The 27,211-nt window shown below is 37.8% G+C and overlaps 1 protein-coding gene across 1 annotated transcript in view; it reads right to left on the bottom strand.

Annotated features, from left to right (window-relative positions):
* Window positions 1-168: 168 nt before the first annotated feature.
* Window positions 169-27,211, bottom strand: part of UBN2 (ubinuclein 2) — a 51,424-nt gene continuing 24,381 nt past the window's right edge. Inside the window, exons 7-17 of the mRNA XM_088165216.1 lie at window positions 26,447-26,517; window positions 25,627-25,756; window positions 24,177-24,295; window positions 23,423-23,536; window positions 22,125-22,268; window positions 18,803-18,853; window positions 17,434-17,476; window positions 15,231-16,769; window positions 11,118-11,364; window positions 10,321-10,410; window positions 169-9,375 (exon numbers count right to left, since the gene is read on the bottom strand). Coding sequence (XP_088021342.1) covers window positions 9,326-9,375; window positions 10,321-10,410; window positions 11,118-11,364; window positions 15,231-16,769; window positions 17,434-17,476; window positions 18,803-18,853; window positions 22,125-22,268; window positions 23,423-23,536; window positions 24,177-24,295; window positions 25,627-25,756; window positions 26,447-26,517 — 2,598 coding nt within the window. The 3' untranslated portion in view covers window positions 169-9,325. The remainder of the gene's footprint in view (window positions 9,376-10,320; window positions 10,411-11,117; window positions 11,365-15,230; window positions 16,770-17,433; window positions 17,477-18,802; window positions 18,854-22,124; window positions 22,269-23,422; window positions 23,537-24,176; window positions 24,296-25,626; window positions 25,757-26,446; window positions 26,518-27,211) is intronic.

Genomic DNA, 27,211 nt, shown 5'->3' with positions numbered 1-27,211 from the left:
GCTTTGGCAGTTTCAAAACGCTGGTCCTTGCACACAGTGTTACCCTTGCTCGGGTGGAGGGCCCCAGCCCCAAAACAGAAAATCCCGACAAAAAGCCCAGAGAGGGCCAACCCTTCAAGTGAAACCTTTTCCCATTTTTATTTTTGTAAGAAATCACAGACGCAGGGCTAATATGTACATTCCTCTTTATTCAATACAGCACAGACACGTGACACATAAAAAAAACAGAAAAGTACACTCATGAAAAAGCCTGTCGCAGTCAGGGACAGGGAACAGCTATGCCGAGTTGAGTAAGGCTCCTACTGCAGAACAGGGGTCTGCCGGCAAGGGTGGATCCCAGAGCAAAGTCTGCTGCCAAAAAAAGCTTGCGCTCCTTTCAGGAAAGCAGAAAAAAGGGCAAGTCCCTTCCGGAACAGGTGAAGGCAGCGTTACCTGCAAGGTTCGCAGGACACGAACCCCATGACTGTGTTTGGATCAGAGCACTAATAAAATGAAATGCTCTCCAGTTATTCTCGCAGAGGGCCAATAGTCCTGACCTCTGAAAGCATTGGACTGCTCAGGGATAGGAAACCTGAGTACCTGGAAGGAGTGAAAATGTCAAGTAGTCACACAGAAGAGAGTTAAAATTAGCCTCCCTGACAGGGCTCTCTGCTAGCCACAACTGGGAATGTGCAGGGAACTAAACGGTTTTCCCAAGTAACAAAAGACTAACAGCCATTAAACTGACCAGAACGATATACGCATTTGGAACTGACGCAGGCTTTTGAGGCAGCAGCTTCTTCCTTTTCCTGCTTCAGTTCAGGATGGAGATAAGCAGGCACCAGTTCCTCTGGCAAAGAGCCTTACACACTTTTAAAAAATTAAAATACAAAAAAGGGAGACAGGTGTATTTACAAAATCCATGGCTGGTACAGTACATCATTTTTAAGACACACTAAATGCTACAATCTTTCAGGTCCTGAGATTATTACAAAAAAAACCCAAAACAAAACAAAAACAAACCCCAACAACTCAAAACTTGTGTTCAGGTCCAGTTTTCTAAGGAGAGAGGAAAGAAACCACACATTTAAAACACAGTATCCCTTGAAGTTATTGGAACACATCTTCCCTAAAAAATCCAAACGAAAGTGGTGCTTACCACCCAAATGTAGCTGCATTTAGTTGTTCAGGCTTGTTGTCACAAGAGGGAAGCATTTCACGGGGCAGTTTCCCTGGAGAGCTCATCAGGTGAGCACAAAGCTGTTGGGATCCTCTCTCCATTTCTAAGCCCTATCATCTGGAATGCGCAACCGTTATAAGGAGGAAGGTGACCTTGTACAAATTCATGCTGGACTGAGTAAAACATCACAGGAATCACCAACTCAAACAGGTTTGCCATCTCGTAGTAACTGTGCACTCCTTTGTTTGAAGCCGAGGAATGCAAAGAATTCTTGCTGTGATTTAACACGTGTTAATAACAAAAAAAACTCCTCCAGCTTTTTGTTCTGAGCTCCCCAGTGAAAGGCAGCAAAACAGTTTCTCAGCTCCTTCGCTGTCCGGGGGATCACAGCAAGTCAGGTAGAATCAAACGGGCTATATCCAAACTTGCTTTTATATATATATGTAAAGTGACACAAAACAAAGGATACAGAGGCCAAACTGCTGTTGAGGGGTTGATCTTCACTGACATTAGCTGTGCAGGGCACTCTTCTTCAGTGACCCTCTTTTATCAGGCAGGCCTAAAGGGACTTGTACCCCACACCTGTTTTTTTTCCCCAATGAAGTATTCTGAACATAGAGATTTTGTATCATCAGAAGTTATCATCACAGATGCCCTTTTATTATAAGCACCTGACCTTAAGCTAGAGAATGACAACTTTTTAAGGATCACTCATTAAATGCTTCTAACTCTCAGTAAAAGACTACAAGAGACAAATCACATTAACAAAGATACTAGTTTAACTGCTAAAATATAGCACTCCTCAGTAGATTTTTGTGGGGGTAAAAAGTAGTAGTTAATTTTGTTTTTTCTTTTCAATAATAGTCCAAAAATAAAATTTCTCCATCTATTTTCAGTACAGATCTTGATAACTATGCAAGAACATGGTACTAACTGCTACATGATGGAATCACTGGCAATAAAACACATACTACAGTTCTCATCTCTGAGCTAAATTGTTATTTGTAGTTACATACAACAAGACTAAAAGACCAGTGAGAAATACGTGGGGATTTATAATTTAGTTTTTATTTAGGTGGTAACTCCCCTTGTTTAGAAGCAACTTCATTTCAGTGAGAAATTAATTTAATTCACTTCTGATGCTGGAAAGAAACCTGGGATGTCTCATGAGTTTCTTCCCAAATCCAATCTGTACATTAAAAAACACTTCTGCAGCTTCTTAATCCAATTGTGAGAGCTGAATATTCTAAAAAACTCTCAGACTAAAACCTGTCACAAGAAGTGATTTTAGCTTCCCTCTCAAGCAACTTCATGACACTTGACATTACATGTTGCACCAGTGAAAGGGTTTCTTTTTTAAAATACATTTTTTTCCATGTTAGCAAAAAGTTCTGCATTACAGACATTCAAAAATACTCCATTTTCTTTGGGTAAAATTTCAATATGTGTTAAGAGGGGTAGCTGGGGAAAGGAATGCATGTAACACTGAAACACATAAATACTTATCTGCATAGTTGATATTAGTGATTACTAATCAAACTAAGGCCTTATCTAGAAAAAGCTGAGAACACAAGAAAGTTTCTTCCCCCACTCTGGTGAAATCTGCTAAGTCTCAATGAAGCTCTGTCTACCTCAGCAACTTCTCAGTTTGGCCTATGGTAGTGGCATCTCCTGACTGGTTTTGGTGTATCTCTCCCACTCTTTTTCTCTTGGTACTAGACAATAGCAAATATGACTATCTGTTGATAAAATGCATCTGCACACATTGCTAGGAAGAAACAAAAAAAACTTTTAGTATTGCGCATGATAGGAGCCAAACAGAGTGTACACTGCTTGGCTGGGATTACTTAACCATGAAGAAAAACTTAGTAGCCAATAGTTATTGTTGAAGCAGGAGTTGACAGCAATGGAAGAGACTGACACTTCTAGATACAAAACGTGGTAGTGGTTAGGGTAGAATTACAGCTGTCAGAAATGGCTACAAATTAGAGGCCTATATCCTTGACTACTGACAAGATTAGCTCAGTTTTACTTAGGAGTGTGCAAAAAACAGCTGCAGGGAATCTTTGTAGTTCCCCAGTTTTGGGCCAGTTCCAGGCCATGTTGATCTCTCAGCATAACTCACAGCAGCACCAGGGCTTTCTAGAGCCCCAAAAGGCTATTACAGCAGCAAGGGACAACTGCATCATTGAAAAAGGATGATGAAGCCTCACCAGAAGTTTCCACCAACAAACTATTCCCCTACACATCAGTTATCTTTCCGGTGGCCCAGCAAGCATACTTCTGGCTGCTTATTGTGGCAGTGATTTCTTAAGCAGTAGACACAGATTTTTACAACAGCTACATTTGTTAGACTGCAACAATCAGCCATCATCATCAGCTGTAGATTCCTCATCCCACAGATAAGCCTGGGATGAAGAGCATGTGTGTTCAAAAGGAATTAAACAATGCAATTGGTGAAGGTGGTAAACTTCACTGAAGTAACTTCACTGATGCATCTAAAACAGATTAAGAAGCACCCTCAACTACCACGCCAACTGGCTGAGCTACCAGCAATAGTCCTATCTTTGACTGGCACCATTAAATTCGTAGGAGAAATCCACTTATGGCCTAGTTTACATAATGGATTAACTCAAACATGTGAAGATAGGCCAGGAATTGAGTTAGGCTATTCTCTGCCACAAGGAAATCTATGGTACCATAGTTTCTGTTTTCCACACTGGTTCTCCACCTATGAAGGACTCATCATTCTGTTCCAATGCTTCCTTTTCATATTGCAACTCAAAATTAGATCTTTCCTTAGGGGAAGCACATAATAGAACTAGAATAGTAAAGTGATGCATATGCATGTTACTTTAAGTTTAGCACTTGGTCCACAAGTGAATTGCTAATTTCAGGTATTCATGTTTAAAATAATCATAAGTTAGTAGATCCTCGGCACAAAGCTGTTAAAATCACTAGATCATCTATTGCAGATAGCTAATTTTGTCTGAGAACAAGGAAACAAGCACAGATACTAGTATGAGGGTTTACCTGCAGCTAAGAACACATAACCTTACTGTTCATTATAACAAGAGAAGAAACCACTAACAAAATCTCAAATTGAGAAGAAGTACAACCAGAAAAGTTGTACAACTATGACAGGGTGAGTGACTTAGGCAGCATGTGAAGCATAGCTAGCTTTAAACTCAATCAGCAGCTGCACTCTTGCAGGTTTTACCAAAATCCTTCTTACATAGGACTCATGGTGGAAAGTGACAACTTTGGTAAATATGAGAATCCCTGCAGTAAACAGGTATCAAGCAGATGTGACCAGGTGGACACAAGATTCTTGCAGTTAATTCAAATATGTTGCAAGCTGCCATTTTAACTTTATTTACCCCTCAGCTCCTTGGGGCTGTCAGCCACACATCTCTGCCTCAGACTCAGTGATTGTGTGAAGCTGTCCAGTAATTAATGAGGTTGCCAAACAGGGCCCATAATGTTTTACTCATGACCTAATTAAGAAACAAATTCAACACCTTCTGAGAAAAATGAGAAGTTTCGTTCCCGTTAGCCACTTCCTTTCTCTCACGCACATTTACACACACTCACGCACACTTTTATTGTACTGCCATCTTTGCACAAACATTCAACCTTGAAGTAGCTTTTAACAGAGCCAAGAGAATGGAGAAGGATGAACAGGTTTCAGGAATATTGCTTGTGTGAGTGTGCATGTGAGAGAGAGTGCACAAGCACACAGAACCAATGCCACAGTACAGCAGCTGTGAAGTTACACACATTACACACTTGGTTTTGTTTTTTTCTTTACAAAAGGGAAAAAAATAGAATAACAGCATAAAGCCATCTTTAGATGCTTTAGGTTTTCCTCCAAAATGCTTTCCAGCACTTCAGGATCTCTGAGAAAAGTTTAAAGAGGATAGGGAAATAAAATTAAAAAACAAAAAAAAAAGGCACTTAAACAAAGGACAAAGGCCTGAATCAAGTAAGTCATGAAGGGTAACAGCCATTTCACCAGAGCTTGGACCAATCAAAGTCTACCAACCTTTTTAAAAACTTCTGTAAAATTAAAATTGCATAAAGTGTTAATTAATCAGTTGTTTACCTAATGCTTTAACCTTCTGGTTCATTTTATGGAAAAAAAAAAAACCAAAAAAACCAGACAAAACCAAAACAACTAACAAGCCCAAACAAAAAACCAAGTGTCCCTTTAAAGATTTTCCCCCCAGTTCAGCAAAAGATGAAAGTTAGGTGTGGGAGGAAGCCTTCCGGTTTGGCTTGGCTGTAGGTTTTCCCTGCAATGCCATCTTCAAAAAAAATACAGAACAAAAGCAGAAGAGGGACTGTGCTTTCACCAATTCACTCAAAAATAAACAAAAAAAAAATCAAAATAAAAACCCCATCAACCCAAACACCCGAATGCTTCTAATCCAACAGTGGGCAAAAACTAATCAAAAGAAAAAAAACACCCAACCTGTAAACTAGATTAAAATTTGCTAATAAATACAGCCAAAAGTTCATTTTATGAATGTAGCAGCAAATGTGATAAAGTTAGTTGGAGTCCAAGGTGACTCCCAGAGGGTTACTGGTTCGCACAACTGATGGCAGCTTGGGAGAGTTGCAGATTTCTCTGTTTTCATGTCCTCAAGGGTCTTGCACCAAGTGGAGAAGGAGTGTGGAGGAAAGGTCAGGTGATGGGACTGCAGGAAGGAACAGGCTTTTAGCACCTGTCCCACCCTTAAATCCGTGCATCAGATAACTCTGATCAGATTCAAACACAAAGCAGAACCCAAGTAATTAAATGTTACTTCTGATTAGCAGAAAACAGATGTGAAACCCACAGCATCCGCACTTGTGACTCAGATGATTAGTATTTAGACATGTTTCTCAAATCAACAGAGAAGGCTGGACAAAGTTACTTAGGCCATTTGTGTCTTGGAATGGGAGAACACTGCAGTTATAGTCCAAGGTATCAGGAAACTCTGCAGCCTGTTTTTCATCTAGCCTGCCTTCTTTCTTTGCAAGAGTCTCTAATGATTTTAAATAGCTACCATGGTTTTTGGGACTTTGGATCATACAGCAGGAATACTATCCAGACAGTTTCAACATCTAAAACCTATGTTTGAAAGTTATTGCTTGCATTTGTTTGGGGCTTTCAGAGAGCTTGACATGTTAGCTCATATACAGCCCCCAAACCAAGTTCAGCCCTACTGCCTGGAAAAGACAGCTCTACTTGGCTTTCTTATTGCTTGTGAATACTGAGGGTTTATTTAGTATGTACAACTACAGTTTATTTATTAACAAAGGCCCTTAAGAAGTAGTAAAAACCTGTGGGGGAAAATGTCTTCAGAAGAGCTGCTGTGCAGAAAATAGTAGAACATTAACCTAATTTTGCATTCGAACGTTGCAGTAATCTTTCCCATCCTGTCTATGCTACCTGCAAAGTTCTCTGAGAACCACCTCATTATTTCCTTTGATTTGGCCTTGCTAAGTTTAACCAGGGAGAACAGAAAATCCAAAAAGGGTTCTCATCCCCAATGTTGTTCATTCAAAAGATGCTCAGGAGCATAATGACTAACAGGAGTGTAATGACTGAAAACAGTTACCTGCTGGGGGGAGGTTTTTTGAACTGACATCATAAAATGTACGGTCATCTTTATTTTCATCATCTTAGTATCTATTTCCACAATAAGTATTAGTTTACTTGTTTCCCAAGACTGAGAAGCTCAATAGGACACAGAGACAGGACTATTGCTACCCTCAAGATTTAGAGAGGATACTCTTCAACTGAAGATGAAGCATACTTCCAGGAAGAAAGGAACACTGAAAAGGAATTTGTGCTGTAGTTATAAAGGGCTCCAAGTCTCCCAGTCCAAAATTTCAGTAAGTATGAAGACAAAAGATGACAATTTGAATGGGATGCCTTGATGAGGAAAACATAGAAGAGGTAGAACTCTCTAAGGACAGGGTCCTTTAAACATATTGCTGCCCAATGGCTCACTGCCACAACTCCCTTAGCTACAGGCATCGCTCAAGTTCTCAGGTTTGACACAGTTCAGAGAATTAACATCCTGCCAGAACTGTTGGGCCTCAAAAAACAAAAGTTGGCTTCCTTCAACCCTTCCTGGAGAAAAGAACAAAATATCAGATGAAGCTTGCACTCTTAAGAGATTATGGTATTTTGACAGAATTTGTGAAGTCTAAGTGCCAAGGACTACATAGCTGTATGTGTTTCAACTCTAAACCTCGATGGAGATGCAAGCTTTTCTGATCAACACGCCACATAAATATTAGCACCAGCTAAAAAGCATTTAATTGGCAGATGCTGTGGAGTGAAACTAATGAACTAATGCATCTTAATTCAATCTGTCTTTCACAGAAGTGTTGTGCAAAAACTTTTATTGCTGAGCTCAACCCAACATTATTATACTAAATACACAATATATATTATTTTAAATTTATGTATATATATTTATATAAAATTAAAATGAGCTCTAAATAGAAAAGAAATTGTTGTTTGATCTAAGAAAAATAAATCACATGTAAAAGAAACCTGCAAGCTCTAAGTAATCTAGCAAAAAACATTGAAGATTCATTATTCAGGGGTCAAAGTCTCTCTAAAAGGTGTGAGATAACCAGTAGTGTCCAGTTCAATCTCAAGTCAAACTACCAGAAAAAATATTTACTAAGAATTTTAGCATCTCTGGTTAAAGGAATGTTTCAGGGTTGAAGGAGAAGAGAATCATACTGGTTTATTTGCTCCTTTTCCCTATGACTTATTTTAGTTTCTGCCATTCTCACCTTTTATCTCACAGCGCAAGGGACTCAACAGCAAAGTTCTGTCCTAGTGTCAAAAGTGCAACGGGTGCTGGATGCTTCCTAATCTTACATGTGAACCAGTTGATGTATTGCTATCAAAGGAAAAACAAAAAAAACCCCAAAAAACCCCAACAAACAAAGCCAGCTCTGCAGTCTTGTGCTACCATGTAAGAAAGAGTTCAGGTAAAACTCCCCAGGCCAGCAGGGGCTGGAAATGCTGGAGACAATCCATTCAGCCCCCAGAAGAGAAGGCACCTCTGGTCGCTTTTGAACGACTCCTCTTTGGCTAATGCCTGAAGCAGTATTAATCTGACTCTGGAATAGGTCACAATCAGCTTTCTTTGACTAGCAAATCAATATAATGCATGGCTTCTGGGAGGAGTTAGATAAAAGATGCAGCCTGAGAATCAGAAAAGAACTGGTTGTGGTTTAGGAAAGACATTAATAAAGTATCTATTCAGTAGCAAATAAGCACAAGGTAAAAGAAAGTTTAACAAATGGAAATACTGAAACATTAGCGTGATTTAAAAAAATTTTGGTAAAGAAATGCTAGTCTGACCAATAAAATGTGGGTTTCTTTTCATGTGAATTAATTTCCATCCCCTTCCTCCCTTAAATAAGAACTTTTGTGCTAAAAAAAAAAAACCCTGAAAACAAATCAAATAGTCTGTGTCTCACATACTGATGTACCAGGAGATCTGTTTTTGAAGACAATTCTCTATTGAGGCTGCACATATCTTATAGGATCCCTAGAGCCAAACAGCCTTCTAAAGCTAGATAAATGCCCATTTATCAGAAACTGCTTTTGTCTAAAGGTGTAATTATAATGCAAAGTATCCCAGCACCATCTCTATTCTACACAACCTTTGGTCCACAACCGCATAGTACACTCAGGACCTACACAATCTTACACTGGGCACTTTGGGCACTAAGGAAGTGCATGACACTGGATGATTCCACCTTATGCAATGAAGGGAAAAACTATTCTAGCTCATTTCATCATTTCCACTTTTCACTGGACTTCACCCAGAAACAGAATGTTGCTGCTGCTGTGGGTTTGACCATCAATTTCTTTTAAGAGCCAATCAGAGCAGATAAAAAAAGGTTGTTTCTTTAGGCAATATCAAACTATGACCAGTTTGCATGACCAGGAGGACCAGTCCTCCTTTTCCTTCTCTCTTTGATCAAGTATTATTTTATTTTTCTTCTTCCTCTCACCACAGTGCTTAGGATCAGAATATGTAAACATTGACAGAAACAGCAGCCCTGTGACAATAAGCACTTTCCCAACTGGGCAGATTCTGTCAGCCAACCAGAACTGCTTCAGCTCCCTTGCTTGTCCAGAAGTCACTGGTTTTTCCGCTGTAACTTAGTGTCCCCTTTACTTTGGCCTCCATCTGTAGTTGAGACAGAAAGAAAAGGGAAGAATAAAAGCATGAGTGAACTTTTGGTTTTGTAACTTACAGTATGAGAGACGGAAATTTGGCAGGTTCAGCTTTAGCATCACAAAAAATACATGGTCTTTATTTCTAATAAATGAACTATGGAAAAATGCGAAGTCTTCCACTCAGTAGTGTTGTTGAAACCTAATATATCAAGCTTCATACTAAAACACTGCCCAGTTTTTTGGTACTGAGAACTCTCAAATGAAGAATGCCCACCAAACTACTGCCACCCTTCCCATTCCTTCTCCTGGCTCCCAGAAAATACATTATGGGTGACAAAGAAAGGTGTACACTCTAAACTGCACCTTCTAAAGCTTTCTGAAAGTTTTCCTGCTCTAAGCCTTACAAACAGAAAAATAAAGCGATCTGCTTCAAATTTCTCTTGTCAATCAAAATATGCAATTCCTATCAAGCATAAAATTCCTAAGGAAAGCAGATATTTCATTAAGGGACCATCCCACCACTCACACATTAATTTACTCTTAGAAGAAATGCAAAAAAAGCTTTTAGCTGGAAGATCAGTCTCTCCTGAAAAGGGGAAATGAAAATTTTTCAGTGGAAAAAGACTATGCAGCCTATAAACAATCATGTTAGTGTCCAGTATTCCCTTTTTCCCCACTAGTTGAACTTGTCTACTTCAGTTTCTAGAACTGCTGCATTAAAGTACTGAAGTTTTTTGTTCCTGATGTTGAAGAGAAGTAGGGGAAAAAAAAAGATTCAGGTTCCAAAAATATTGCTACAAGAGAGTAAGTTCTGCCAGCTGCTCTCAAAGTTTGTCCCTGTGTTGTGTCTTCTCTAACACACTGGTGTACATTGTATTTCAGTCTAAGGCAGAAATCTGTCTTTTAAGTTAAAATAAGTTAAAAATAAGTAGTAAGAAATATATCAAGTCTTTACCTGTGTAAGCTTGCTGCAAGTGAGCAGGCAGAGGTGAGTGAGACAGCGTTGCTGCATGCTGAGCACCTGGCTGTAAACCCTTCAGTAAGTCTGGGGGAAAAAAAGAAGGGCAAAGATAAAAACAAATCTTGAGGAGAGAGGCAGTCTCTGTGAAATAAGTTTTTGTTTTTATAGTATAGCTGTAGTAGCAGGCTTATCTCCTCAATGAAGAATAAATACCTGCTAGCATTCTGATGGCTGGAATAAGTCAACAGAGAAAAAGATACTCAAATATAGTTAATGAAAAGTCAGGGCAAGAACCACGCCTTGCTACTGGGATACAACTCTTCATATCATTTTGTTTGGCAGAAAGACCAACATTTTACATGGCTTAAGAACATAAATAGCTTCTTTGTAAGCAATCAGAAAAAGTAAATGCCATCTTGGTTGATAGTTCATAAGACAGCTGTTTGATATCTGAGATTACTGAGTTAATATGGTGAGTCCTCAAAGTAGCCTTAAGTCTCTTACTTGAACTGTGACATTTTAAAGACTTTTAAACTATACTCCTATCTAAAAATAAGGTATTAGAAGCTAACCCAAAAAAGGGACGTTCAAAAGTAAACATATACTGTGAATATAACAATGACACTTGATAATTATGTAACGAAAGTTTTCACCAGTGAAGGAATCCCATTTACTCTCCTGTGGGGACTTTCATGAATGAAATCTGAGTGTCTCAGGACTTTGCTTTCCTACTCAATTTCCATTTCAAGGATGCATTTTTCCTTGTAGCACAGAGTCATACTTCCACTCACTCTGAGTTAGGCTGTGGTGGAAAGCCGCTGAGGTAGATCCCGAGGTGGTTGTCGCTCCAGCTGTGTCCGTCCCAAAGCCAAGCAGCTCCAAGGGAAACTGGAAGGGCACAGTCACAGGAACAAGGCCACCCAGCATCCCAAAAGGAGTTAATGGTGCAGACGTCACGTTCTGACTGGTTACAGACAAGGGTGATGCCATGAGAGTCAGAGGTGAGGCATTAGCCAGTAACGATGCTCCCGCTGTTGACTATGAAAAAAAAAAAAAAAAAAAAAAAGGCAGTACTTCAAGATTTCTAAAGATTTGAATTGCATTCTTTAAGGGTATAAAAATCAACTATTCCTGTTAAGTGTTGATCTGTTGAGAAGTGCATTAAACTATTAATGAATAGCCACTTATCTACCTAGGAAGTCTTCCCAGTGTTCATTTGCTAAGCAAGCACAATTATACCACAGATTCAGACATAAGAGCATGGTTCATCTATCATGTTTTTCTCATCAGCCTTACAGGTAATTTTCTTGATCGCCTTTCTAGTTATACACTGGGTCTACAGTCACAAAGTAATACAATATCTTCTATTAGATTAACAATATGAAATTATCCAATGTAGATCTGAAGTTCTTTAGAAGTACAGTATTAGACCTCTCCCCTTTCCAAATCTGGGTCTTAACAGAACATTATTTCTAAAGAGGTAGCAGAGAAACAATCAGTTTTGAAAATTAAGATTCATAGGTAAGAATCCCCAAACTTAAGAAGTCAGGTTAGCAAAATGCATTGCACACATAAGTATGTAGAAGTGTGTATGCACATGTCAGAGGAAAAGGCAAAAGAAAATCTCTCCACTCTAAATGTCAAAATGAAGTTAAATTCACTACAGTTTTAACATAAAAATGCAAGATTAGCTAGAACATTTTGGCTACAACAGCTCCCAAATTGCATTAATTCCTCTAACATTGGATCAGCTCATTCTTAACAATCTTTACTTCACTACATATACAGTAATTTCATATGCTAATGTTCAGTTCTCTAATTATCTACTACAGGATTTCAAATCTGTACATTTTTACAAGTAAGCCTCAACTAAACCCAAAACTTAGATTCATTTTAATGAACACATGAGCTTAAAATAAAAATGACATTTCACTGAGTTCTGTAATAACAGCTTAGAGAAAAAGCAAAGTAATAAGATGTCCTGGCACGGATAAAGTTTTTATTACCAGTTTTGGTCTTAAGATGTTTCAATGAAAGCAGCTAAAGAAAGGACAGTTGCTTCTTATGAGAAAACACAGTATTTTAAAGCAGTGGCCCTGTAAAGGACATTTACCTACACGTGATGCTCCTAGAAAGTGTTTATATTTCTCATCTTAAAGGTACCAACTTCTACAACATACTCTATCCCACAAGTAGAAAAAAAAGAATTAAAAGTATCAACACACTACTATTCTTTTGCCTTTAGAAATGCTAATTTCACAATAAGCTTATGTACAAAAAAAGACAACTGTTTATTGTCTACGTAATCTAGTAAAGGGCAACAAAACAAAAGCCATACAGTAATGTTCTGCAACTGTGAATTTGTAAAATGCCCAAAAATAGAAACTCTGTAAAGTGCTCTGCCATGATCTTGCTTACTGAAAAAGAAGAGAGAAGTACAGTGAAGAAAAGAGCTTCAGAGCACACCCTAAAGGAACTGCAGTTCAGATGTTTCTATTTAACTCATGTACAAGAGTTCTTAAAAGGGTTCATCCTGGTCATGTACATCTGACTCATTAAGATCCTTAGAAGTCTAAGTCAGATTATGTTCAAGAGTATTAATGATAGATAGAGCTTTTTAAGGAAATCACACATTTTCACTTCAGCTCTGTGTCCTTAAGATGTAACTTTCTGCGAGGCTTCAGCAGGTATAAACTTGTATTCTGGTAAATAATTGTGTCAATCAGAAGTGGAAAGGAGGGTAACACTTCTTGGAAGCTTCCTAGTTAAGGACACCTTTATTATCAAATGATCACATTATCAATCATCTAGTTCCATCTTCAATGTAAGCAGACCAGAATAATATAATGAGCAAGCAGGTACCATTCTCATATTCTAATAGCATCTCAAATAGTAATTAAATCCCTAAGGCCTTATAGGAAAGGAGATTCACTTTCAGTCTTATATGAAGTTCTACGAGGAGTAACTAAGTCCTTAGTACATTGTACCTAACAACTAGCCTGGAAGTGATGTCAGTTTAGCAGCCAGCCATTAGACCTTTAGAGCTAAATAAAAACCTCTATCATCACAAATCTCTTCCCCTTAAGTGTACTTGAACTGGGAGATAATTCTAATCTTTCCTTGAATGTACTCCACTGACTAAGCTTCATAGCTCACAGCAGCAACAGCCTTATTCAATGGTTTATCTTCTCTGATTTCATACTGAAAATCTGAACTGAAAATGGCTCTTCTGAATAATTTTTAGGTTATCAAAGTAGTTTCTGAAGTGTCAAAAAAACCCACATGACAGGTCTCAATAATTATTTTAGTGATACCATATGCTACTCAGTACCTCTAGTTGATTTACCCTTTTCTATAGTCCAACACCCTTTATTTTGCAGTATTATAGTATGGACTCATGTTACTTGATTATTCACCACACACCCCCCCACTTCAGTGCTCTTCAGTAGGACTGTGGCCAAAACGCATGTAATTTACTCATGTGGTCAGTGTTCTAACAAACAAATTACTTGCCTTCAGCTACAGGAGGGTTTGCCAGAATTCACCACTGTTTACTTCCCTTCTCCATCATCTTTAAGCACTAGCACACCCATTCCACATTTTGCTCTACATCACAGCCATTGCATCCACTGTATTTCGCTGACTGTATCAGGAAGAAACAACTCTCTTCCCAGTCGAGTCATTGTAGCCCTTTTTGTCTCCTCCAGGTACCTTGCAGAGTACTCAAATTGCACTGTACTTGGTTCTGCCCGGCTCCAGACCCTATGTGGTACCTCAGTAGCCTGTACACAGCATATAGGCTGTGAATTTTTTTTCCATTCAAAGCACCCGGAGCAAGTGAATGCTGTGTCAGAGCCTGCCAGACTTTTATTGCTGACTGTTTCAGTACAGGAGGATGAAAGACCATAGAAATATCTTGTAAAAATCATCTTCCTCCTGTTATTCAGTTGCATTAAGAAGAATTTGATGGCAAACTGAAAGATCATAAAATATTGCCAGAAGTTGAGTGTACATCACTCCCATGCAACAGCAATGTGCACTGTTCAGAATAGTACAAAGCTTTTCATTTGCTGTACACCAAGAATATAATTTACAGCAACACTACTTTTCTTAAGTATTGATGACTTCAGCATAGAGAGCACTAGAGAGAGGAAAACATCAAATCATCTCAGTAATTAAGCATTCCCAGTAAGAAGACAACTTGGGAAAGCAGGTTGTCTTCTGGGTAAATAATAGGTTTATATGTTTTAGAACAACAGTATTTTCAAAATATTTGTTTTGTTTGATTTGTCTCATCTCTAGAGATACTGTAAGCTTTCAGTTTCTAGGGTATTTATATATTAACGGGATGTCTCATTCAGTTTGACTAGATCCTACAAATAAAATACATAGTCAGAAATACAAAAGAGAAGCCCTTGCAAGTGTTAATTACAAGTCTTGAATTACACTCAACACAAGCAACTGAACTCTAGTTTTGAGGTTCCTCTTGAGGTCTGACAACAAATATACGAAGACACCTTTTACATGACTCCCACCATTACAAATATGTAAATATGAGAGAATATACAAATGAAATAATGCAAGTAAATACCACATCCCCTGCAAATATGGTCACAAAGCTTACCTTCTCTAGTGCTGTTAAAAGGAAAAAAGTGAATTCTGTTCCACAGTATAGACCAACAAGTAGTTTACAGTGAGGATTTGTTCCACACTGATCCATTTCACTTCAACTGGAAATACATCTTCTTTAGTGTGAAATAATTTCATCAGCATTATGCTTAGAAACGTAAAACAATTAAATCTATGTCATTAACAAATCAAGATAAAATATATTAAGAATGTTTACAAAATAATTGTGATAAACATTGATGTAAGGCTCTAATGTGAACTCGCTAGATGCATACCTGCACGCTGGCTGCTACAACTGGAGACCCTGAGGCAGAAGACGGTCTGTGTGGAGTTGTCAATTGTTTAGTAGCACCCTGTGTTCCACTTCCTGCTCCCCCAGACAGACTAGTCCTACTAGCTCCACTTGAGTTAAGGTTACTGCCTCTGCTGGCAGGTACATTCATTCCAACTCCACCCAGATTATTTTTACCAACAGTTCCAGAAGGAGAAGAGTTGGGTAATTTTGAAGAAGCCTGAGGGTTTTTTGCAGGCTGAAGGCCTGAGGTGCGATTAGAGGACAGCAAATTCACTGTGGGAGACTGCCTGCTGATATTTACACCACTGGTCTGTTTATGAAGGGGGTTGTTGCTGGAGTGACTACTCTGGGAAACTAGTGCACTTGAATTGGAAGAACTGGGTGTTGTTGCAGGCCTGGGGGATGAGGTGGACTTGGATGAAAATTTAGGTGATGCATTGGGCTTGGGTGTCACAGAGGGCTTAGATGAAGTGGGCTTGGGAGAGGCAGCAGGTTTGGGAGAGGCAGCCATAGAGAAGGGAGGCTTGAAACCCTGGGAAGAAACTTGTGACACCATAGCCTTGGCTAAATAGTTACTAGAGGTAGAGGTGCTGGATGTTGTCCGAGAAACCAGTGGGTGAGACACTTGAGAGCCACTTCCAGATGAGGGATTAGACAAAGGCAGGCGATACGCTACAGACTTATCTTGAGCCTTGATGACTGGTGATGAGCAAGAGAGTTTGGGATTATTACTCAATTTCACCACAGGATTGGTCTGTGATTTACTAATAGTTGCTTGTAAGGGAGATACATATTTCTGTTGTACAGCTGAATGCTGGTGCACCTTTGTCACTTGTGATGTTGAGGAAGTACCACCTTGAGCCTCAGCAGATGATACCAAGATATTAGCATCCTTGGTTCTTTGAGAGGAGGTGGAAATAGCTGCTTGAGTCTTAGAGGAAGAAACGTGAATCTGAGAAGAGGAGGAAGCAGCTTGGATCTGACTAGACCTCTGTAGTCCTTGTTGAAGTAGTTTGGCTGGCAAAGGCTCTAAGGAAACCTTGGGATTTTGAATTGAAGATCCAGCAATAAGGCCTGAAGAGATACCAGTGTGAACTAAGTCCTGGGGTTTCTTTGGTACTGGCCCTGTGTGACCAGCAATAAGACTTGATGAATGGGATGTCTGAGTGGGCTCTACTTTCTTTGAAGTTGCCAGAGGCAATTTACTCATAATGCTTGCTAGTTTCTCTTCCCTCAGCCCAGGGCGAGGTCTGGCTGTTGGTGTGTCTATGGTGGACCCAAGAGGTGATCCCTTGGCACCATTATTGATAACTGCCAGAGCATCAGAAACAGAATCCAGTGAGGGTGGGTGGAAAGAGAGGTCTTCATCCAGTGAGTCATCCAAGCAGATCGTCTCTGGAGCTGCTGTGCAGCTAGAGCTGGCTGGGGTGCACACAGCTGCACTGGAACTCAGTACAGTAGCACAACCTGAATTGACTGAAGACATACAGGTTTTCTGTTCTTTTTTTGGACTGGAGTCCTGAAAATGAAGGGAAAATAGTTTAATAGTCTGAAATCTATTTAAAGGTCATCTTTACTGTAATACTTTTATTCAGTAAATTCAGACAAACCAAAGATCTACTATAGAAATTTTCATATTAAGATACTTATGATATCTAGGTGCTGGAACCCTGTGTACTAATTCAATATTTGGATTTAAAAATCTAGTGTTGTTGCTCCACATAACTAAAAGTGTCCCATATAGTGAAGAACAATCAATACTGTGAAGAATAGGGCAGCTAATCTGATCACTCAGTAAAACTGCTACTGAATTAAGACACCAGGTCCTGTCAAATGAGGACCTCTATATTATGATATCCTTCCACCCACACTGTTTTCCAGTCTTGCCAATTTTAACACAAACTGAAAATACACAAAGCACACATTCAAAAATGTGAAACATCACTGGAACTAGTACTTCTTGATAGCCAACTTTCAAAAAACTAATACAGCTTAAAGTGGCAAAGCCATACAGAAGTATCTGTGTACTACATTCTTTGAAGTAATGCACCACCTAGGCAATAAGCATTGCCTGACAGAAACCTTCTGCAAGAATTTTTCAGGATCAGAGGCAGGAACAGGCTGTAACAAATAGTGACATTGGACTATTAAATGGGTTTTCAGATATCTTAATAAGCTTTTACCTTCACTTTGGGTTTAGGGGCCAGAATCACCTTCTTCTTTGCCCTAAAACAGAAGGGATAAATGTGCATCAGAAGGAAAACAAAAGGCAGTAATGTTCAATTTAAGTGTTTCCCAGATTATATCCCAATAATGATGACTACAGCTTTAATAATAAAACATCCTTGAAATGCAAAACAGTTTAAAATACAGGGGGAAAGAAAAATAGCACACTATCAATTCTTTTTCTGGTCATGTATTTCTATGTAAACTAGTTGCAAAATCAACTGAATTGATTATATAACCTGACATATAGATCAGGATATATCCAGAGAGCTGGTTTTATTTTTGATTTAGAGGAACTTTAAAATATCCATTAATTTCAGCCTCTTAATATTACGAGTTTGTCTACACTGAAGTCTTCTAGAATAGTAATATAATTTCACTTTTTACACTGACATTTTTGTCCCTGAGGATGCTTCCTATTCTCATTCATTTCAAACCAGATAAAAACAGTTGTTTCTTCCCCCCACAAAAGTGGTTTGTTGCTTATCAACTGTTAAACCAGTTGTATTTAACTTGTTTATTGCAAGAAGTCATTTACCAAACTGTCAGATTTTCTTCTGCAACATACACAAACTGCAGTCATGCAAGTAAGGGCTGCATTAAGAATTATTAGTTATTGGCTTCAACTTAAGAGGTTCAGCATTTCACACTTCATTTCTTCAAGGGCAATCAATAGATTTTCATCTTGTAGACAATTTTTGATCCTTCCCTAAGCAACTAGAAATATACCTGGTTAAAAAAAGATTTTACTGTAGGTGGATCATGACTCAGTTTTGATGTCATATAGAAAAATAGCCTATGTTCATCATATATATCAAAAAAGTTGCAATTGGGGTGCTACTTAAAATCATAACAATTTGTTTGAATTCTGACTGAATGTGGACAGCTCCTGAGAGGCACACAGTGTTGTCAGAAAATGAGTAAGAAAAAAATCCCACTAAGATACACAGACTTCTGTGATTAGAGACATTTTTGAGGAAAAAAAAAAACAAGAAGTACTGCAGTCTGAGTTCAGTTTAATATGCTGAATGCCAACATTTAGGCAGTGTGCAATGCTTTGAGTAAAAGGTATTAATTCAAGAATTAATAACCCCTGGAGTTATCTAGCCACTTCATAAGTGAGTTAAAATATAATACCACAAGAACATTACAGTTATATGCCTAAATTAAAGCATTAAAAGAGATTATAAACATCACTAAGTATCTTCAAACAAACCCCAAAGTACCTCCCTTTCTTTCTCTCTGTCTAAAACAGGTAGCAGGAAGATGAGAAAAGATGCTATGCACAACATAAAGATCTTAGCAAGTTGTCACTATTATACTCACGGAGCAGAAGTGAGGTGATTGTGAACACTTCGGCTTTCTTTAAAAAGCATCCTAAAAGAATGGTGAGAAAAGAAACATGAAGTGATTCTATAGCAACAAACAGCATATGACCACCAAATACCCAAATATCCTTTGGTTTTCAGAACCAGCCTTTGATTATGCAAGGGAGCTAATGATTACTTTGTATTGCTGACATGGGAGAGGTCTTGGCATCAATAAACAGAAGAACCTAAAAAAAATTGCAATAACTTGTGTTGATGCTCACAATACCTCAGCAAATGGCCAAGCTAAAATCAACACAAGAGAATATTACTTCCTTCAACTAGACAGAAGAAATACACTTTGAATGCTCTCTCCTCAAAGGCAAATGAAATACTTAGAATATAAAACACAAGATTATTGTAAACTCTTCACACTACACATCCAACACATTGATCATAGGCTTGGATTTGTGGCTATTAATCTCTTGTGAGGTTTTCTTAAAGCACAGAAGATAAAAGTCAGAACACAGTAGCCAAGCTTGGTTCTAGTTCTCCTCAGTACTTCTAGTACTGAAAAAATTTTAGTAGAAGTTTTAGGAAGTTTAGTGAAAGAAAAACTTTAGGCTATTGTGTATCACTTCTCTGACTTCTGTTACACTGGACTTAACACATACATACTTCTACAGAGCCAAGGGATGGCAAGAGCCAGTATGACAAATCTCAACACTTCATGTGCTTTTATTCAATGTTTTCAGCTCCTGAGTTGCCAAGTGGAAAGTGAAAGTGATTGCTGACCTGTATCTGTCCTACAGCTTACTATTCAAATGCAGCTATGAATAGACAATGAAAACTTGGGCTGCTTCCTTGTTTCCAGATAGGCAAACTAGGACACACAGCATTTTCTTACAGCACTGCCATCACACTGACACTGACCACATCATGAACAGCTGTCTAAACAAAAGCTTTTCACCACTGATAATACAACCTGCAGAGCTGCAATAATGACAAAAAACCTGAGTATCCAAAAATCTCATGCCATCTGTTAAGAAAACTCTGACATCCTCTCACTACAGTTCAGTGCCTTACTTCTCAGATTCTATTTCCAGCACCATTTTCACATTTCCTTCACCATACTAACCTGCAAGCCTGTGTTGCATTGTTCTGTCAGAGACTACTGAATGCCTGTGAAGAATATCATGGAACAAAACCAACATTCCTCGTTACATGTTTAATGTGCCACCTCCCGACCTATACAGCTTCTCCAGAATATTTCCCTCTCCATGTCCTTCTTGGTGCTTTATCCATCCCTTAATCTTTTCAATTTGGAAATGAAAATTCAAAAGTAATCACAGGCCCCAGTAATGTGTAGCATCATCCTTCAAGGTTAAAGACAATTATTAAAGTACTATAAAAGGACAGAAATCACAGACATGGTACAAAGAAAGGACAGAGCAATATATGAGGTCCCTTCCAACCTTAACAATCCTTTGATTCTGTATTTTCCAGTTAGGATCAACAGCTTACCTCTTGCTTCCTTATGAAGCTGAGAAATATTAAACACAGTTAACTTCGAAAGTGCAAGAAATTTTTCATCTAAAACCCACAAACCCATCAATTCTGGTACCACAGACCTATTATGATTAGTAAGAATTCCTTAAAAATACATGGTCAGTAGATGAGTTTTAGAATTAAATACCTACATTTTTTTTTCCCTTTTCACTTGAGGCCACATATGAAAATGAAAAATTATAAGTCTAACCTAACATCCCAACAAAATGAGCATTCAGAATACGAATTATGTGCTGTATTAGGAATTACCACTGCCAGACTCCAGGAAATGCTTTCATTTCCTCTTTCCATGCATAATGGCTTGCCTACAAATTACAATACCTCACTTCCTTAATAGAAAGCAGGAAGATAAAGGACAATTTGTAAATCATTATGGTACTAACACCACCCAGTTAGTAAATGAAGTATGGCTGGCCAACAGGAAGTCATGATCTGTCACCTGCTGGGGCTTGTTTGGTCTGTTGCTGGTTTTGGTGGGCATTTTAGTTTTTTGTTTAGTTTTTGTCTTTTGTTGTTGAAGTCAGTTGTATGGATAGTTTAAAAGCTGATGGACATTTTCAGCAGACTTAACAAATGGAAAAGAGAGAACCGTATGTTTTATGGCTTTCCAATATAAAGTTTTAACATGCTTCACTTCTATGTATTCTTGAATCACCTCACACTACCTCTTGACTACTTCTCCACTATCAGTGATCTTCCTATCTTCCATTCTTAAACTAAAGTAGGATTCTCTGTCTCATCTAATTCAATAAAATCTTCATAACAGGTAACATCTCCCTCGTTAGCATACTTACACAAAAAACGAAATCATTGAACAAAAATAAATCAGTTGGATGCCAGGAAGTGTAAAACTTCATTTGTTCCTTCTGTTACTATTTAACCAGCTATTTATACACTAACTGTTTGAGAAATAGCTCAGTACAGTTATTTTTACAGCTTGATACAGATTTGACTAAACTAAAATCAAAGTATTCTTGAGCAAGTTGATTAGTTGTATCATTTAGCTTTTACAATCCCGTTGAGGTTCAATGAAATTATCTTTTGCAGTGGGTGCTACAGAAAGAATGAACTCGAGCCAAACCATACTTGCTTCTCTTTCATTCCAGAACATTAGAAATCTCTGTCAAACCAGTATTTCACAACAGCTTACTACTGCTCCTGTTTTATTTCTCCCTCTCTTTAGTATGGCTATTTTTTCTTATGACTGTAAGAAGTAAGTAGAGAAACTGGTGTATTTTTAACTGCTGTAAAACAGAGCATCCCAACTGCAAACAAGAAATAAAGAGCAAAAAACTTTAAGTTTGTTGAGAACACTGCTGTCAAAATTCTAGCTTATAATTTTGAAGCCTGTGTGAGCAGTCTGATAACGCAGTGTTCTAACATACAGGCAAAACTGATTTCTAGATCATTATCACTTCCTCTATCACATAAAGAACTTTCCAAGCTGTTAACCTCCCACCTCATACTTCTCAAATGAAGCATCATGCTTCATGCTGTATTAGAAGTGTTGGTGAATTCAGTCTCTTCGAGATGATAAAAGCAAATAGCTTTCCAAGGAAAATAATGGGTTTTTTCACTCTCAGGCTTACCAACTAGACAAAATTAATTTTAGAAAAACATTTGTTCTTCTAAAATATTCCAGCTTCACAAACATACTCTTAAGTTCCAACGAATATCAATAGTACATGGTTGAGTCAAACCTAAGACAATAAATAGGAACCAAAGAAATTGTTAACACCAAAATGAATAGATACATAAAGCAGGTATCTTACCTTGCCTGCATCCAGCCTTTAGGCCAAAGTGGTTTCACTTCTGTTTCCATAAAGGTTTTGAGGTAATCTTCAGCAGATTGACTTCTATTTGGCTCTAGCTCGTAACATCCCAGCTTGATCTTGACAAGATTACACAACAGAGACCTGCAAAAGAAACAAAATAAATCTATTGAAAGACACAGACCTTTCAAAAACTCAGCAGAAAAAGGCTAAGAAATTGAAGCTGCTATCCACTGATAGCTGTAAGAAGCGCTCAGTTCCAACTGGGTTTTTTGGAAGTTTGTACTGCATGAAGTATTGCTACTACAAACTGGCATGGACTACCATTGTCACTTCATTTCAAACAGACATTATCGCTCTTATTTTCATCCTACTATCAACTTGTAATTTGTTTTACATTTTCTTTGTGATTTTGTCATAGTTGGAATATTTCCTCTCACTTTGCTCACAGTGACCTCTCATTTGTCAGAAAGGAAATGAAATCCATTCTACACTGAGTACTTATACAGAGGATTCTGACAGGGATTTTGTCTTTTATTCTTGAAAATATAGAAGTACATAGTTAAGTAACATCAGCCTTTCAGAGCCTCTTGAATGCAAAATAGCAACAGATTTAACTATCTCTCCCCTCCAGGTCAGTCCAAGCTATATTGCTCACACCTATTTCATGAAGCTTGCTTCCCTATTGTCTTCACATACTAAGAGACTCATTGACAGAAGTCCACCAGCCCCTCTTAGTAATATATATACACACACACAGGCTTTTGTACTAAAATTTTCTTAGATCTTGCATGAGAAATTACTGATTTAGAAAGATCTGCTTGCTTAAAAGTCTAGATTATTTAAAGAATAGTCATGTCAGTTTTCAGAAAAATCTGTTCTAGGAAACCAAACTCTAGTAACTGATAATTTCAGATAAGAATCTGAGCTACTCTTGAAAGATAAAGAATTTGTGTTCAGAGAAAACAGAAGGGGTTAAGATGAATGCATTATTCTAGTTGGATAGGGAGGATTGCCTCTTTTGTGGCAAACTCTCACATATTTGGATAAAGCAGAAAAACAAGCAGTCAAACTTGAAATGGCTGGACACAGGATGATTTTCCTTTTGAGTTAAAGAAGGTGTTTCACCTTTACAGAATTCCAGCTTACCTCTTTAACACCAACATTCTTTAACACTTCTCCAAGGTATAATTCTGGGAAAAATTATTTATTCAATAGCATCATATAATAACATCCACTTGGATATCCCTTTATAAAGTCAGTGAAAATTCTTGGTGGAAATGGTAGTTTTGTCTTACCTCACTGTGTCATCCCAGTGAAACTTCTTTCTAGGTCCAACAACCCTCTTTCCAGGTTTCTCGTCATCATCTTCCTCTGATCCATTTTTCTCTCGTTCATCTTCTGCTTGTGACCTATAGTTGGAACAATTATTTTCTTTAAAGCTATACTACACAGACAAAATATTTCATTTAGAAAGGAATAGTATTCTAGGTGTTGGGGGAAAAATAACCCACAGAGGACCAGTTTTCAGATTTTTGCTATACTTCCTTATAGAATAAACAGTTTAATGTCCCTCTTCCCACTGCTTTGTGGTTCTCAGACAAATAAAAAGGACACACTGTACAGATGCTCTCACTGATGCCCCTATAAGTTTCAAGCAATGCCTCTACTGGGAAGTAGCAGGATACTTATCAAACTATTAATACCTCTCCAAGTCTAAAATTAGTTTACTATCCTCAAAACAATTACAACCAACAAGGACAAAATATATCAATAACCTAAACATACCATCCTCCTCCATTATCCCACCATTTTAGGAATCAACCAGTAATCCTTCCGATTATTTTTTTCTACCAAGACCAGTCTCACTCAGTTAATGGAATTTCTCTCTGGTGTCAGACAATAACACTTAAACAAAATTAACTACTTTGTACAATTCAAGAAAGACATCCTTAAAGTGGAGCTGAGTGATTTTCTGAGCTAAGGAAACAACATGGATACAAATTTCCAGCTGGGTTCTAAATAGCACATACAGCCTCCAGAATAACCTACTTGGCATTCTTGGCTTGATTGCGGGCCTGACAGTCCTCTTGATACTTGCATAACTGTTCAGGCATGACGTTACTGACAGCCAGTTTCAGCTTCTGCAATGGTTCTCTCAAGCGGTCATCCTGTGAAAAGAGGAGCACCAAAATAATCCTATTAGATGCTAAATAAAGAGCATTTCAGATAGTTTCATGAAAATTTCTGGATCACTCTCAAGGTAACATTCCCAGTACTATTTATGGACTGCAACAGACATATTCTACTTGGCACTTGAATCCTGTTAGGTGCAACAACATTATATAAATGCACATAAGTCTCAAGTCCTGAGACCAGAAACAACAAAAGATAGTCACAAATAAATGTGTCATGAATATCCCAAAACATTATGGCATGTTCTCTCTAAATAATGCTTTTAAATTAAAATGGGGAAGGGAAAAAAGCTTAAGGGGAAAACGTGAGATAAATTGACCAATCAATATCTCAACATTGGAAAATAAATATTGTATTAATCAGGTCTCCAAAATCTGTGGTATAAAAGCATCCTAGGTAATGAACAAAATATTAATATGTATTATATTATCCAAGTACTGGATTGTTATCACATGCAATTTATGTACCTGAAAGATAAGGACTATGTATTTAGAATTGTCGCCAAATATTAAGGACTTCAAACATTAAGGTAATATACTATACACTTCACTCCATGTTTTAAATTTACTTTCTACATCTTCTGACTTTACATTATTAATTGCTTATTGAGAGGAACTAGAATATTCTTTTATGTCTATCTGCTTAGAAATAGCTTTTCAGTCTGTTTGCTTTACAAGCAAGTACTGAGATCTCTGCATTCATCTTCAGATCCTCTGCAAGATTTAATCCAGGATTTTACCTAAAGAATCTGGTCAAGGTGCTTCAGATCACAGATAACTTTTCTATTCAACAGGAAAACAATCTTCAAAAGAAAAGTAACTGAAAATGGCATAAAAGGTATTTATAAGACCTAGTCACAAAGGGGAATTTGAACAAATTATACACGCTGCATCATCTATTACCTATGTAGCCTTCCTTTTTTGACACAAGTGAATACAAAAGTACAGTTTTTTTAGCCTATCATACCCATTATTACTGTGGCTTTCTAATTCTGCTGCTTTGATATGTGCCCTGTGACTACAGCAATACTTAGTGATGAGAGCAGAAACTCCTTAATAGCCTATACCCAGCTTTCATGATGAAAGCACTTCATTCTCAAATAAATACTCTTAAATACTTAATATATTTGTTCCTAACATAGTCACAATATCAGGTATATGGAAAGAAGCCTTTAAACTTATCTAGCAACCGATTCAAAATATTTTGCTTGATTTGAGGTGTGTGGCTACTGCTCTACTCTGCTGCTTTCAGTCCTCCTTGCTGTCACATAATTGACTCCTGCTGTTGCTCCTCTCGCCATCATTACCTGGACATTGAGGTGTAATTTCTTCAGGCGCTTTATCAGCGTGTCCTTATTGCACGGCACGAAAGCCTCCAGGTGGGAGTACACTCCATTGCGGATGGCAGGATTCACCTCCTGTAACTGTAGCTCAATACTGACAAACAAACAGGAGACACTCAATCACATGTGCACTCCAAAGTAAAGACGACATCTGAACAAAAACCTAAGGAAGCTTTGGAAGCATAGCATATTCTAGCTAGGCATACTAAAAAATAGCAGCTTGGGATCATTTTCAGATAAGCTTTTTAATAAGGAAGAAGTCCTAATCAATGGCAAGAAATCACTCATACATATACTTGTCCAACAATGTCGAACTCATTCAAATTTAGTTTACTCCCATCACTGCGAATCAAAATTGATACAATTTGACTGTTATAGTCTTCCAGAGATTACTTTTGTTTCTTAGAATATGAACACAGAACTTTCTATATTAAGCCCTTAATTGAAGATTACAGAGGAAAAAAAAGCTGGCGTTTGCCCTCATGAAAGCTGAAGGTGTTTTGAGTCACAAAAGTGGGAGACAGGAGTAAATAACGGCAATTTTGTTGAATTTTACACAAAGTAAAGGATGAGTGCACTACAAAACATTTTACACTGGATGAAGATAGGCATGACTGGAATTGCATACATATATAAATCTCTTTAGCGAATAACTAGCTTAGACTGATCTACCTTCATTGACTTTTAAGGGCCTTGTTGGAACAACCTCAATAATACTTCCTCTTCTGTACTTTTCCTTTCACCCCCTTTCCAAAAAGGGAAGGTTCTACAGATAAGCACTTACTCCAGAAGAATATTATTCATGTCCTGTGTGAAAAACTTCTTCCTGCCTTCTTCATCAAACATCTTGGCAGCCTGGAAATAAAAAAAAAAAGCACCCAATTCATAAAGTATTTTGAACCAACAATCTTTTTATCTTTACTTTTACAGCAATATCATATTCTTATTTCCCAGATAACATTACTTGGAAAACAATAAAGAAAACCAAGCTATTCTCAAATGTTTAGAAAAAACTGAGGATTGTTACTGTTATACTCAAATATACACACCTTGCTCTAGGGCAGACAATCATTCTGTTTACAATCTGCCTGGATCACTGATGTTAACACATTCATCTTTTGAATAACCATTAAGAAAATGGTAGATGGTTTATCATCTCACCACCAACAACATTCTACTATCTCTGTTTTAAAAAGAGAAGTATTGTTTGACAGGTTAAGGAGGCAAGAGCATTAACTAACACATTACTATTCCATCTTTTTCTACCTGTTATGTGCCTCATCCAGTTAGATCTTCCCAGCTTTTTTAGCATGACATCTCTCCAACCTTCACTTTCTACAACGTGATTATGTATGCTAGAAGAATACCTCATCCCTCTTTTCTGCTGCTGTCCAGCATTCTTGCCATCTTTAGACTTTATCTCCAGTGTTTTTGTCTGGTCTCTTCCTGAGTCTGGTTGCAGGGGGAAGACAGCTGTATTTATATATGTATTTCCTTCTATTATAAGTTTTTACTGATCTCACAGGAACCCCTTTATCTTTGTTCTTAT

Source organism: Sturnus vulgaris, chromosome 5 (assembly GCF_052056855.1).
Source record: "Sturnus vulgaris isolate bStuVul1 chromosome 5, bStuVul1.hap1, whole genome shotgun sequence".
Classification (NCBI taxonomy): Eukaryota; Metazoa; Chordata; class Aves; order Passeriformes; family Sturnidae; genus Sturnus; species Sturnus vulgaris.
Note: the sequence above shows the minus strand (reverse complement) of the source record. Positions and strands in the feature narration are given on the sequence as shown.